Source organism: Natrix helvetica (assembly GCF_964273705.1).
Source record: "Natrix helvetica genome assembly, chromosome: 5".
NCBI classification, from domain to species: domain Eukaryota; kingdom Metazoa; phylum Chordata; class Lepidosauria; order Squamata; family Natricidae; genus Natrix; species Natrix helvetica.
Window position 1 is genome coordinate 8,277,029 of NC_138551.1, and position 14,015 is coordinate 8,291,043.

Sequence of the window (14,015 nt, forward strand, 5' to 3'; positions counted from 1 at the left end):
TTTTAAAAAGTCTAATAATTTGAACATTCTATAGGCATTTATAGTTATTGACTTACCTTCTGGCAGCAAACAGCAAACAGTTGATTAGCACAGGAAAAAAAATCTGCTTCTGCCTCCTGACAATTTGCCTTGTGGAGCAAACAGCAAGTTTCACTTTCAATTTCAGCAGGGGCCTCCCCATTATCAGCTGTTTCAGGCTGCAGGGATTGCTATAGCCCAGTGATGGCGAACCTATGGCACGCGTGCCACAGGTGGCACGCGGAGCCATTTGTCAGGGCCAGCTGAGTTCACCCTTTTTAAAAGCCATTTTTCACCCTCCCCAGGCTCCAGAGGCTTTATAGGAGCCTGGGGAGGGCGAAAACAGCCTCCCCCGCCCCCCCGGACGCCCTCCGGAGGCGTCAGGGAAGCCTCAGGACAGTCCCTGAAGCCTTCGGAGCGCTCAAAATGACCCTCCGGAAGTCACTCCCGGTTTGCTCAGAGGGTCGTTTTGAGCTTCGCTGATGCCTCCGGAGGGCGTCCGGGGGGGGGGGGGTAGGGAAGGCTGTTTTCGCCCTTCCCAGGCTCCTATAAAGCCTCTGGAGCCTGGGGAGGGTGAAAAAAGCATCTAAAATGGGAGGGGGAGCGCCCATAGTGCGTGCATGCGCACTGGGGGTTGCGCACTGCATTATGGGTGCGGCACGCCTGCACATGACCTCCCTGCGCTCCCCCCACTTATGGCACGCGAGCCAAAAAAAGTTAGCCATCGCTGCTATAGCCTATTACAGCCTCCGCAAGCCCTATTTTCCCTGTTTGCTGCAAGGAGGTAAATTGCTGGGAGGCAGAGACCAAAGGGTGGGGGACAGAGGGGGGGTGAGGCTACATTCAGTGTATAAGACGCACCCAAATTTTCACCCTCTTTTAGAGGGGGAAAGGTACATTTTATACTCCGAAAAATACAATAATTTGACAACCCCCCCCCCACTCTTTTCTGTGACATCCCCTCAAGTAATGGAGCACGGATATCACGTCACCCCCAGTTCTTCTCTTCATTAGACTAGATGTGCCTCCTTCCAATAATCCTTCTTCGTAGATTTAGTCCCCAGAATAATATTTGCCTTTCTAATAAGAATATTCCCATTTCTGTTTCCTAGAAGGGGTAGAAGGCAGAAGTGGAATTTAGCCAGCTTCGAGCTGATTTTCCTCTGCTTTTCTCCTGTCTCTGCAGAGCCAATGTGAAGAATTCCCTTTGCTTCTGGAACCTGTGCATTTACCCTTGGTGGGGTTGAACCTCAGGGTGTGGAAAACAAAGACAGTAAGTATGTTCAGGCCACTTGGGGGTTTATCTGTATCCTTAGACTCACCTGAATCAGAGTGCAAATGGTTGTGAACCTTATTGGGACAAGACATAGGTGCTGCCATATCCTATGATCTAAGCCCCAGAGTTCACTGTAACAACATTGCCAAAAAGGCATTAAGAGTTGTTAACCTAATTTTACAAAGCTTCTTCTCCGGTAACACTGCATTGCTAACTAGGGCATACAAAACCTTTGCCAGACCAATTCTCGAATACAGCCCGTCTTCCTGGAATCCATATTGTATATCGGGACGTTAAGATGAATGAGCGGGTACAGAGATATTTCACGAGAAGAGTCCTCCATTCCTCTGCTCACAATAGTATTCCCTATGCCACCAGGATGGAAATTTTGGGCTTGGACAATCTGGACCTGCACCGCCTGCGGTCTGATCTAAGCATAGTACACAAAATTGTCTGCTACAACGTCCTACCTGTCAATGACCATTTCAACTTCAACCGCAATAAGACATGGACAAACAATCAATACAAACTCAAGGTAAACCACTCCAAACTTGATTGCAGAAAATACGACAGAGAGGTCAACGCCTGGAATGCTCTACCTGACTCCGTAGTTACATCCTCAAACCCCCACAGCTTCAACCTCAAACTGTCTCTACCGTGGACCTCACCCCATTCCTAAGAGATCCGTAGAGGGGGTGTGCATAAGCACACTAGTGTGCCTTCCGTCCCTGTCCGACTGTCCCCATTTATCTGTTTTTACTTCCTTTGTTCATGTTTATGCAATACAATACAATAGCAGAGTTGGAAGGGACCTTGGAGGTCTTCTAGTCCAACCCCCTGCCTAGGCAGGAAACCCTATATCGTTTCAGACAAATGGCTATCCAACATCGTCTTAAAAGACTTCCAGTGTTGGGGCATTCACAACTTCTGGAGGCAATTTCTGTTCCACTGATTAATTGTTCTAACTGTCAGGAAGTTTCTCCTCAGTTCTAAGTTGCTTCTCTCCTTGATTAGTTTCCACCCATTGCTTCTTGTCCTGCCCCCCGTTGCTTTGGAGAATAGTTTGACTCCCTCTTCTTTGTGGCAACCCCTGAGATATTGGAACAATGCTATCATGTCTCCCCTAGTCCTTCTTTTCATTAAACTAGACATACCCAGTTCCTGCAACCGTTCTTCATATGTTTTAGCCTCCAGTCCCCTAATCATCTTTGTTGCTCTTCTCTGCACTCTTTCTAGAGTCTCCACATCTTTTCTACATCGTGGCGACCAAAACTGAATGCAGTATTTCAAGTGTGGCTTTACCAAGGCATTATAAACTGGTATTAAAACTTCACGTGTTTGAAAAACAAACAAAAATAAATAAAATAAAATATCCCAATAACAGAATAGTAGAACTGGAAGGGACCTCGGAGGTCTTCTAGTCCAACCCCCTGCATAAGCAGGAGACCCTATACCATTTCAGACAAATGTTGTCTGATAAAGATAAAGTAGATAAAGTAGAAGAATGTGGGTTAGACAGCATCACCACCAGATGGATTCGTAACTGGCTGACCAACCGCACTCAACGTGTAGTCCTCAATGGAACTGCATCTACATGAAGGGAAGTATGCAGTGGAGTACCCCAAGGCTCTGTTTTAGGCCCAGTACTCTTCAACATCTTCATCAATGATTTGGATGAGGGAATAAATGGGGAACTCATCAAATTTGCAGATGACACCAAGCTGGCAGGAATAGCCAACACTCCAGAAGATAGGCTTAAGATACAGAAGGATCTTGACAAACTTGAACATTGGGCACTATCTAATAAAATGAAATTCAATGGTAAAAAGAGTAAGGTTCTACATTTAGGCAACAAAAACGGAATGCACAGGTACAGTATAGGTGGTACCTTGCTCGATAGTAGTAACTGTGAAAGGTATCTTGGAGTCCTAGTGGACAACCATTTAAATATGAGACAGCCGTGTGCAGCAGCTGCCATAAAAGCCAACACAGTTCTAGGTTGCATCAACAGAGGGATAGAATCAATATCACGTGAAGTGTTGATGCCGCTTTATAATGCCTTGGTGAGGCCACACTTGGAATACTGCATTCAGTTCTGGTCGCCACGATGTAAAAAAGATGTGGAAAGAGTGCAGAGAAGAGCAACAAAGATGATTAGGGGACTGGAGACTAAAACATATGAAGAACGGTTGCAGGAACTGGATATGTCTAATAGAAAGAAGGACTAGGGGAGACATGATAGCAGTGTTCCAATATCTTGGGGGTTGCCACAAAGAAGAGGGAGTCAAACTATTCTCCAAGGCACCTGAGGGTAGAACAAGAAGCAATGGGTGGAAACTAATCAAGGAGAGAAGCAACTTAGAACTGAGGAGAAATTTCCTGACAGTGAGAATAATTAATAAGTGGAACAGAAGTTGCCTCCAGAAGTTGTGAATGCCCCAACACTGGAAGTCTTTAAGAAGATGTTGGATAGCCATTTGTCTGAAACAGTTTATAGGGTTTCCTGCCTAGGCAGAGGGTTGGACTAGAAGACCTCCAAGGTCCCTTCCAACTCTACTATTGTATTGTATTGTATTGTCCAATCTCTTCTTAAAAACCTCCATTGTTGGAGCACTATAAGTTCTGGAGGCAAGTTGTTCCAATGATTAGTTGAGAGAGGGCCGCTCAATAGATGGCCTCTTTGATCCCTCTTTCAAACCAGTGGTTCTCTCTGTCTGGGCCAAGTGGACCAGTGTTTCCAACCTAAAACACTGTCTGAGGAATTCTGGGATTTGAAGTCCACCCATCTTAACGTTGCCAGGTTGAAAACAGAGGTAGGTGTACACAACTGTAATGGGAAGAAGAAATAACCTTGAAGAACAGTGGGAAAAGTTCTAATGAGGGTCACCTTCGGATAAAAGAAATTTGAGTCTGGAACAGAATGGTAATCTGGCTAAGTATCTCGGACAAGATCCTTGCCTAGTTCTCATAAAGGGTGAGAGAGAGAAGATGCATTCAGACTTGTAAGCTTTATAACGTATAATAAAAGTAACATTGAAAGGTAAAGTTTCACCTCGCACATATATGCTAGTTGTTCCCGACTCTCCATTTCAAAACCGAAGAGCCAGCGCTGTCTGAAGACGTCTCTGTGGTCATGTGGCTGGCAGGACTCAATACTGAAGGCGCACGGAACGCTGTTCCCTTCCCACCAAAGTGGTTCCTATTTTTCTACTTGCGTTTTTACCTGCTTTCGAACTGCTAGGTTGGCAGAAGCTGGGACAAGTCACGGGAGCTCACTCCATTACGCGGTGCCAGGGATTCGAACCGCCAAGCTGCTGACCTTTCTGATTGACGAGCTCAGCGTCTTAGTCACTGAGCCACCGCGTCTCTTAAAGTAACATTAGCATGCGTTAACTTTGGTTTCCTAGTCTTGTCTAGCTTGGAGGGTAACAATTAGTGTGGTAGCTAAGCATGACATTTGACTATAGCTTGTATGGATTACGGATTTTTTAAACATTATTTGGGGTGTGCTGAAATTCTGCTGCAATACAGAACAAAGAGGCTAATGGCAGTGAAATTAAAATGATGACAGTCTTACTCCTTAAATTTTAAGAAAAAAAAACCCAATTCTGGTCCCATCCTAGTAAATACAGCAGTGTTTCTCAGCTTGACAACTTTAAGAGGTGTGGAGTTCAACTCCCAGAATTCCCCAGCCAGCAAAGCTGGCTGGGGAATTCTGGGAGTTGAAGTCCACACCTCTTAAAGTCGCGAAGGTGGAAATAACAGTGTCCTCGAGATGGCGAAAATGACTGATTCTATTTCAGAATGAAGTCAAGGTGCAGGAAATCCTCCAAGCGTTGATCCAACTGATGGAGGGCGTAGAGGCGGCCCAGCGATCGACGAACGAGACCTGCATCCTGGTACGTCTTCAGCAGCTTGATGAGAAAGCCAACTTCTTCCTTCAGCACTTAAGGAGCTTCCAAGGGCAGGTGAGCCAATCCCAGAATTGGTGGGGTGGAGGGAGGATCACTACAGAAGCCCCTCTCATCGTGCTGTGGGGTTTCTGAATGGAGAAAGATCTTATTTCTATGCGGATTTACAGCAGGGATGGCGAACTCAGTTTCATTGAGGGAGAGACCATCAGGGCTGCGTTTGACTTCGGTGTGTGCAGGACTTCCTTCAGACCCTCCCTCACTCTCACTATAATCTTCCTTCCTTCTTTCCTTCCTTCCTTTCTCCATTCCTCCCTTCCCTTCTTTTTCTTTTTCCTTCCCTCTTCCTTCTCCTTTCTTCTTCTTCCCCCTCTTTCCTTCCTTCCTCCCTTCCCTTCCCTTTTTCTTTTTCCTTCCCAATTCATTCTCCTTTCTACTTCTTTCTCCTTTCCTCCCTCCCTCCCTCCCTTTCCTTCTTTTGCCTTCCCTCTTCATTCTCCTTTCTTCTTCCTTCCCCTTTCCTTCCTTCCTCCCTTCCCTTCCTTCTTTTGTCTTCCCTCTTCATTCTCCTTTCTTCTTTCCTCTCTTTCATTCCTTCCTTCCTTCCTCCCTTCCCTTTTTTCCTACCCTCTTCATTATCCTTTCTTCTTCTTTCCTCTCCTTCCTTCCTTCCTTCCTTCCTCCCTTCCCTTCTTTTTCCTTCCCTCTTCATTCTTTCTTCTTCTTTCCCCTCTTTCCTCCCTTCCTTCCTCCCTTCCTTTTTCTTTTTCCTTCCCTCTTCATTCTTTCTTCTTCTTTCCCCTCTTTCCTCCCTTCCTTCCTCCCTTCCCTTTTCTTTTTCCTTCCCTCTTCATTCTTTCTTCTTTCCCCTCCTTCCCCCTTCCTTCTTCCCTTCCCTCCTTCTTTTGCCTTCCCTCTTCATTCTTTCTTCTTCCTTCCCCTCTTTCCTTATTTTTCCTTCCTTACGCTCTTCCCATCTTTTTCTTTGTCTTTCCTCTTTCCCTCCCTCCTTTCCTGTCCCTTCTTGCATGCTCAAATGCAAAAGGGGAAACATTTCTCATTTCGTTTTGTTTTTAGTTTCTTTTGCTAGCCTTCTGCCAGCGAAAACGGAGGGCAGGGGAGCCAATTGGGGGCGGCGGGGGGGGGGGGAGAAAGCACATACTTGGCCCTCCCAAGCTACATTTCAACTGGCAGAGGCATTATGGGCTGGCGGGCCTTGCGTTTGACATCCCTTATTTAGAGAATGTAGAGAATTATGGGGAATTACAAGGGACTTGGTGGCTCAGTGGCTAAAATGCTGAGCTTGTTGATCAGAAAGGTCGGCAGTTCGAATCCCTAGCACCGCGAAACTGAGTGAGCTCCCGTTACTTGTCCCAGATTCTGCCAACCTAACAGTTCGAAAGCACGTAAAAAATGCAAGTAGAAAAATAGGAACCACTTTTGGTGGGAAGGTAACAGCGTTCGGCATTTAGTCATGTCGGCCACATGACCATGGAGACGTCTTAGGACAGTGCTTGCTCTTTGGCTCTGAAACAGAGATGAGCACCGCCCTCTAGAGTCGGGAACGGCTAGCAGACATGTACGAGGGGAACCTTTACCTTTAAAAAGGACTCTGAGCCGTTTACATATTGCCCCCAAGAACCTGGGTCCTCATTTTACCAACTTTGGAAGGATGGAAGGCTGGGACAATCTCGAGCTGGTCAGGTTAGAACTCCTGATTGCGGGCAGAGTTTGCCTAAAATTTGGAATTATGGAAAGCGAAAACATGGAGTCATTGGTGTTTGATGAATGCATGAAAAGTGGCATCTGGCTTAAATAAACCATGCCTGAAAGTAAATTGGGTAGCGGCTAATGAGTCAACATTGAACAGGAAGAATGTGTGACATCTCCTGAACTGTTTAATGATGGAATGAGTGGAGATGAAAGGGAAGAAAGTCACAAGACAGATGAAAGAGTTGAGATTATGGAGAAGAGGGATGGTGGGAAACTTTCTGTCAGCGTCCCAATTAGCATGCAGAATTAAATCAGAGCTCAAGACATCATCAAAGTTCCAATTTAATAAAGACAGACATGTTGGCACATCTGTGGAATCCCAAATCTAAAAACTTCCACAATTCTTACTCCTTTCTATTCCTCCTCCCAATTACTACACTAATGAAAGAGCATAATGAAATAATAGAGAGTGTGGCAGGCCAAAGATCCTAAAAAGGAATATAACTGCAGGCCTGACACTTTCGTAAGGTGTGTGAAGGGTTTGATATATACAGTATACCATAGTTGTGATGGACGCTTGTTGGCACTACAAGATAATGGAGAGGCAGTGAATGCTCTTGGTATAAACATAGGAGATGACCAAGAATTGGAGCAAATCTTGGATGCTTTCCTCACCATCAAAGGCACCTTATCAGTTTCCTGAAGCTGGGCTGTTTTAGTATATACAGTATTTTCTTTTCATCGTCTGCCTTTGCATCTTACAAGGTAGTCCTCAGTTTAATGATGAGCACTGGCAACTCATCACGAAATGATGCAGTATATGCACAATTTACTTATTTATTTATGTCATGTTTATGTGGTGTATATTGCAACAAAATGTGATGTTAATGTATGCCGATAGGTACATTCAAAGTGACAATAAAGTTATTCTAAGTCTGTTATTGAGGTATCACATAACATATGATGCTTATGAATTGAATAATACAATGGTAGAGTTGGAAGGGACCTTGGAGGTCTTCTAGTCCAACCCCCTGCCTGAGCAGGAAACCCTATACCATTCCAGACAAATGGCTATCCAACATCTTCTTAAAGACTTCCAGTGTTGGGGCATTCACAACTTCTGGAGGGAAGCTGTTCCACTGACTCATTGTTCTAACTGTCAGGAAATTTCTCCTCAGTTCTAAGTTGCTTCTCTCCTTGATTAGTTTCTACCCATTGCTTCTTGTCTTGCCCTCAGGTGCCTTGGAGAATAGTTTGACTCCCTCTTCTTTGTGGCAACCCCTGAGATATTGGAAGACTACTATCATGTCTCCCCTAGTCCTTCTTTCTCTTAAGCTAAACATACCCAGTTCCTGCAACCGTTCTTCATGTTTTAGCCTCCAGTCCCCTAATCATCTTTGTTGCTCTTCTCTGCACTCTTTCTAGAGTCTCCACGTCTTTTCTACATTGTGGCGACCAAAACTGGATGCCGTATTCCAAGTGTGGCCTTACCAAGGCATTATAAAGTGGTATTAACACTTCACCTGATCTTGATTCTATCCCTCTGTTTATGCAGCCTAGAACTGTGTTGGCTTTTTTGGCCTCACTTCCAGTCGGTCATTAAGCAAATCACCCATGGTCATTAAGTGAACCGTCATGGGATTGAGATTTGCAGACTTTTTTATGCTGTCATGAACTTTGGTTACTAAACAGGGCAGTAGGTAAGTGAGGACTAGCTGTATTTATTGTGGTTATATGTTGCTGGACTCAGGAACTGTTCCCTGTTGACACAATGATACTCATCACCTGGCTATTGAATCATAGGTGGGTTACTCCCGGCATTACTGCTGGTTTGGGGCACGAAGATTTTTTTGCCTTTATTCATAGTGTTTCTCAATCTTGGTTGTTTGAAGATGTGTGGACTTCAATTCCCAGATTTCCCAGAAAGTCATTCCTGTTGACTGACAAGAGATCTGTTTTCCAAGCTTCTCTCACTTCACTGGCTGTTTTTGTGCCTGCTCATCCAACAATCTTGGTAGCTACAAATTGAATGTGTGTCCTTGTTCATGACATTTTTTTCCCTACCTTCAACCGCTATTCAACTTATACGTTGAGGTGGTCCTCAACTTATGACCACAATTGAGTCTAAAATTTCCACTGCCAAGCAAGACAATTCTTAAGTGAGTTTTGCCTCTTTTTACCACCTTTCTTGCCACCGTAAGTAAATGCAGCTGTTAAGTTAATAAGGACTGAAATAACCGTCATATAAGTCACTCTTTCCAGTGCCGTTGTAACTTTTAAACAGTCACTAAACGAATGGGACTACCTGTAGCATTTTCTAAACTTGGCTACTTTTAAGAGGGGTGAACCCTAGCCTGCTAGCTGAGGAATTCTGGGAGTTGAAGTCAACATGTCTTAATACTTGAAAAGCTGCTAGAGCAAGGGCCCAGCTCATTTTCTTCAAGAATTTGCTCCAAAGCTGTCAAAAACACCTTCTAACCCCATGAAGGTAGCTCGGCAGGCAGTGTTATGCCCCCGTTGGAGTCTGACTCTGAGATGGAAGATGAACAGCTGACAGAGAGCAGGAGAGTGGCTCCGTTGGCTATGGAGGAAATTGGGGAAGGGCAAAGTCAGGCTGGGCAGAGCGGGGGAGAAGTAGAACGAGAGGGGGTTCAGATAAAGACCAAGCCTCCCCTCATCCTAGGGCATGCAGGGAAGAACAGAGAAGAGAGCAATGTGGGTTGAGTGGCTTACGAGGGAGGATAGGGCCCTTATTCCCTTCACAAGGCACACCTGGGGATGGAGTTTAAAGGAGAGGCAAATGGTCCAGAATACTGAGTTCACCTGCCGTTAACTGCTTATCTGAATTCCTGGCATCCTCCCAACTGGTTTGATTTACTGCCATGCTACTTCACTTCTGGAACTCCTTATCTTGCTTGCCCTGCCCGATTAATTACCTTATCTTGCCTTGCTGGATTTACAGTTGGACGTTTTCTGCTTACAACATTTGGACTGGAGTATTTTCAGCCAAAGGCTGTTACACGTTTGTGGGAGAGCTTTTCTCCAGGCCGGAGAGTTGAAAGGGATGCTGGGGGCACAGCTGGTATTAATAAAGGGACTCATACCGGTTCTCTGGTTGTGTAGCCTTTGTGCCACGCTCCAGGGTCATCACAGGCAGTCTGACTGGTTTCTTCTCTTGCCCTAGGAACAAAGTATCGCGGCACAGCCAGAAAACGTCCCCAAACTGATTTCGACAAGGAACCTTAGGACTGTCTTCGGGACCTACGTGCAGCTTTTGCAAGGAAAGTTGAACTTCCTGTTCTATGACCTCCGGAAAAACTCCTGTGCTGAGGAGGACCATCCACCTGGGGTTGCTTTTCCTCCTTAGCACCGTGGTCACATCAAGCGAGCATTGAGTAACCCTGCAGGTGGGTTGGCAAGAGACATCGACAAATGCAGCTATTGGAGGAAAAAAAGCTATCTGGACGCTGGGGTGGAAGAACAGGGCTGACCAAGCCCTCAGAATTGGGGGGCAAGGCTGGTGCTAAAAGGTGGGGGAGAAAAAGAAGAGGGTGTGTGTGTGTGTTGTGTTAACCCTGGAGATCCCAATTCTCTGCATTTAGTACCAACTTGCTTCAGCTTCCTGCAAAAAAACAAACAAACCAAACTCGAGGCATACAGAGTTGGGCAAGCCTGCCTCTGCCCCCTAAAAAGGAACCCAGGTTTTGGCATCTTTCTCCTCTAACCCGGTCGATGTCCTCATGGAATAAGCAGCTTCAATGAACTCTATGGAAACTCAGTGGAAAAGATGAGGGCATTCAGACCATCTTGCTCAAAACAATTCTGGGCCCCTTTGAGTCGGAATCAGTGGAGCAACCTCATTGCTCCCCATAACGTATCTTGTGTGAACCAACTTCTTCGTAATGAAGGTGGTTAGCTTATTAATTAGTCATTAAGGACGGAGATATTCTGGGCTTTGCAACGGAGGCTCTACAAGGGCCCCCCTTTTTTTTTTATGTTTTTGCAGCCATGACCTAGGATTTAAGCATTTCTTAGTGCAAGGGTCTGGAGCCCCATGTGGCTCTTCTTTCTTCTGCTGTGGCTCCCTGTCGCCAGTCGGCTCCACAATTGATAGGGCTTTCGGTTAGGACAGGTAAAGGGAAACGGATGCCATGCTAGGAAGAGACTCTACGTTGCGGGAACTGGACTTCCGGTCGGCTTCAGAATTGAACAGGGGGACTTCCGGTTAGGACCTTTGTGGCTCTTTTGAATGTTTTAAGGTTGCTGACCCTTGTCTTAGTGGGTAGGTATATACTGGGGTTTTCTCCAAGGACCAGAATTGAAACCTAGAGTAGGGGTCCCCAACTCCTGCCCCACTATTGGGCCGCACAAGAGGCTGGCCAGTACATGCATGCGCATAACCGGCACCAGTTCTCCCTCCTTACCCTGCCGGGCCATAAAAGTTGGGGACCGCAGACCGAGAGCATCTCCTGGCAAATTACTACGCCCAGATAAATCCCAGACCTACTTTCCTGCCTGTGGATTCCATTCTAATAAGCCTTATGAAAACCACATCTAGGCAATACCATTTAGAGGGATCGGCGAATTTGAGAATCAGCAAAATGTTTGCCTGGATGTCCTCACTTTCTATCAAGAAGTTGCAGGGGGAGGTTGGGGGGGGGGGAGGAAAAGAGCAGCTGAACATTTTCTGATTAAGGTAGGGTCCTCTAAAATGGGCAACTTTTAAGACTGGTGGACTTCAACTCCCAGAATTTCCCAGCTAGCAGGGGTTGCCTGAGGAATTCTGGAAGCTGACATCCACCAGTCTTAAAATGTTTACACGTTTGGAGACCTTTGGATGAAGGGATCATGGCTTGTCCGGGTAATTTGGGGCAAGGTGTCCAAAACGTCTTCAGTTGTCTTCTTCTCCTGCAAAGCTGTGCTTGGAGCGATAAGTACCATATTTTTCGGAGTATAAGACGCACTCCCGCCCCCCAAAGTGGGTGTAAATGACGGTGTGTCTTATACAGCAAATATTGCGGGGGGGGGGGGGAGGGAGGGAGAGGGTGTTTAGTGCGGTGCCAATCAGCTGTTCTAGAACGGACAGCGGTGGCAAACGGGCGCTGCCAAATGGACCAGATGAACGCCGGATGGATGCTGGAAGGCAGAGGCAGAATTATTTTTCTTTGTTTTTCTCCCCAAAAGCTTATAGTCCAGAGCGTCTTATAGTCCAAAAATATGGTAGGTCAGAATGGAAAGTAAATACAATTCAGCTACAGGTGATTCTTTCTTATAATTCTGACATCCCAGCCAGGTATGGATCAGGAAATCTACAAGGAAGGAATGAAACCTCCTAATTGTTGCCATTAGTAATGATCTTATTCAGTGTTTTTTTTAAAAAAAAAACCTATGATGGGATATATATATTTAACCAGCACAATAAGACTTGGTAGGATAAACAGGGTACTTGAGCTCTTATGCTGCTTTGGCCAGTCATACATATTGGAAAAAAGCTTTGGGAGAATTATAGGCTTGTGTTCTCAAGCATAACCCTTTTCTTCCTTACGTACAAAGATCATAAACCAGCTTCCTGTACAGGTAGTTCTTGATTTATGACCGGTTGCTTAGCGACTGTTTGAAGTTCCAACAGAACTCCAAAATGGGATCAATCAAAATAGAGCTGGAAGGGACCTTGGAGGTCTTCTAGTCCAACCCCCTGCTCAAGCTGGAGACCCTGTACCATTTCAGGCAGCTGGCTGTCCAGGCTCTTCTTAAAAACATCCATTTCTGGTGGCAAGCTGTTCCACTGGTTAATTGTCCTCATTGTTAGGAAATTTCTCCTTAATTCCAGGTTGCTTCTCTCTTTGTTTAGTTTCCATCCATTATTTCTTGTCCTGCCTTCTGGAGCTTTGGAGAATTAAGTTGACCCCCGCTTCTTTGTGGCAGCCTCTCAAATACTGAAATCATTACATCATCATTATAATGGGATCAACGACATGAATTCAAGGTTCTGGTGTCCAGATGGACTCCGGCGTCACATCACCGCATTTTGGGTACTTGGCAATTAGCCTGCATTTACATTCGCAGCACCCCCACAGGCATAGGACTATGATTTACAACTTTCTTTCTTTTTTGCCAGAAACTGGTATTTACTGGAAAAACCCATCCCATAGCAAACAATGGGTTCACTTAACAACTGTGGCATTCACTTAATGACCGGCACAAAAATGTTGTAAAATCAGACATGGTCATATGGCGATGCACTTGTTGGACCATCACTGCCTGTAATACAGCATCATCTCCCTCTGTCTGTCTGTCTGTCCGTCCATCCATCCATATCCATCATCTATCTATCAATCTATCTATCAATCTATCTATCTATCTATCTTTCATCTATCTATCATCTATCTATCTATCATCTATCTTCTATCTATCTATCATCTATCTATCTATCTATCTATCTATCTATCTATCTATCTATCTTCTATCTATCATCTTCTATCTATCTTCTATCTATCTATCTATCTATCTATCTATCTATCTATCTATCTATCTATCTATCTATCATCTTCTATCTATCTATCTATCATCTATCATCTATCTATCTATCTATCAATCTATCTATCTATCTATCATCTATCTATCTATCTATCTATCTATCATCTATCTATCATCTATCTATCTATCATCTATCTATCTATCATCTATCTATCTATCATCTATCTATCTATCTATCTATCTATCTATCTATCTATCTATCATCTATCTATCTATCTATCATCATCTATCATCTATCTATCTATCATCTATCTATCTATCTATCTATCTATCTATCTATCTATCTATCTATCTATCTATCATCATCATCTATCTATCATCTATCTATCTATCATCTATCTATCTATCTATCTATCTATCTATCTATCTATCTATCATCTATCTATCATCTATCTATCTATCTATCTATCTATCTATCTATCTATCTATCTATCTATCTATCTATCTATCTATCTATCTATCTATCATCTATCTATCATCTAATTAGGGCATCATTATTCCTGCCATCCCCAACCATTAAAGAGACTTTTTCTCAAATCCATAGTCTTGAGATAATTACA

At 44.5% G+C, this 14,015-nt stretch overlaps 1 protein-coding gene across 1 annotated transcript in view; it reads left to right on the forward strand.

Moving 5' to 3' along the window:
- The window catches only part of THPO (thrombopoietin), a gene marked incomplete at its 5' end in the record, with an annotated part of 53,192 nt that extends 41,744 nt beyond the window's left edge, over nt 1-11,448 (forward strand). Inside the window, 3 exons of the mRNA XM_081956302.1 lie at nt 1,205-1,291; nt 5,098-5,262; nt 10,103-11,448. Coding sequence (XP_081812428.1) covers nt 1,205-1,291; nt 5,098-5,262; nt 10,103-10,285 — 435 coding nt within the window. The 3' untranslated portion in view covers nt 10,286-11,448. The remainder of the gene's footprint in view (nt 1-1,204; nt 1,292-5,097; nt 5,263-10,102) is intronic.
- Between the last annotated feature and the right edge of the window lie 2,567 nt (nt 11,449-14,015).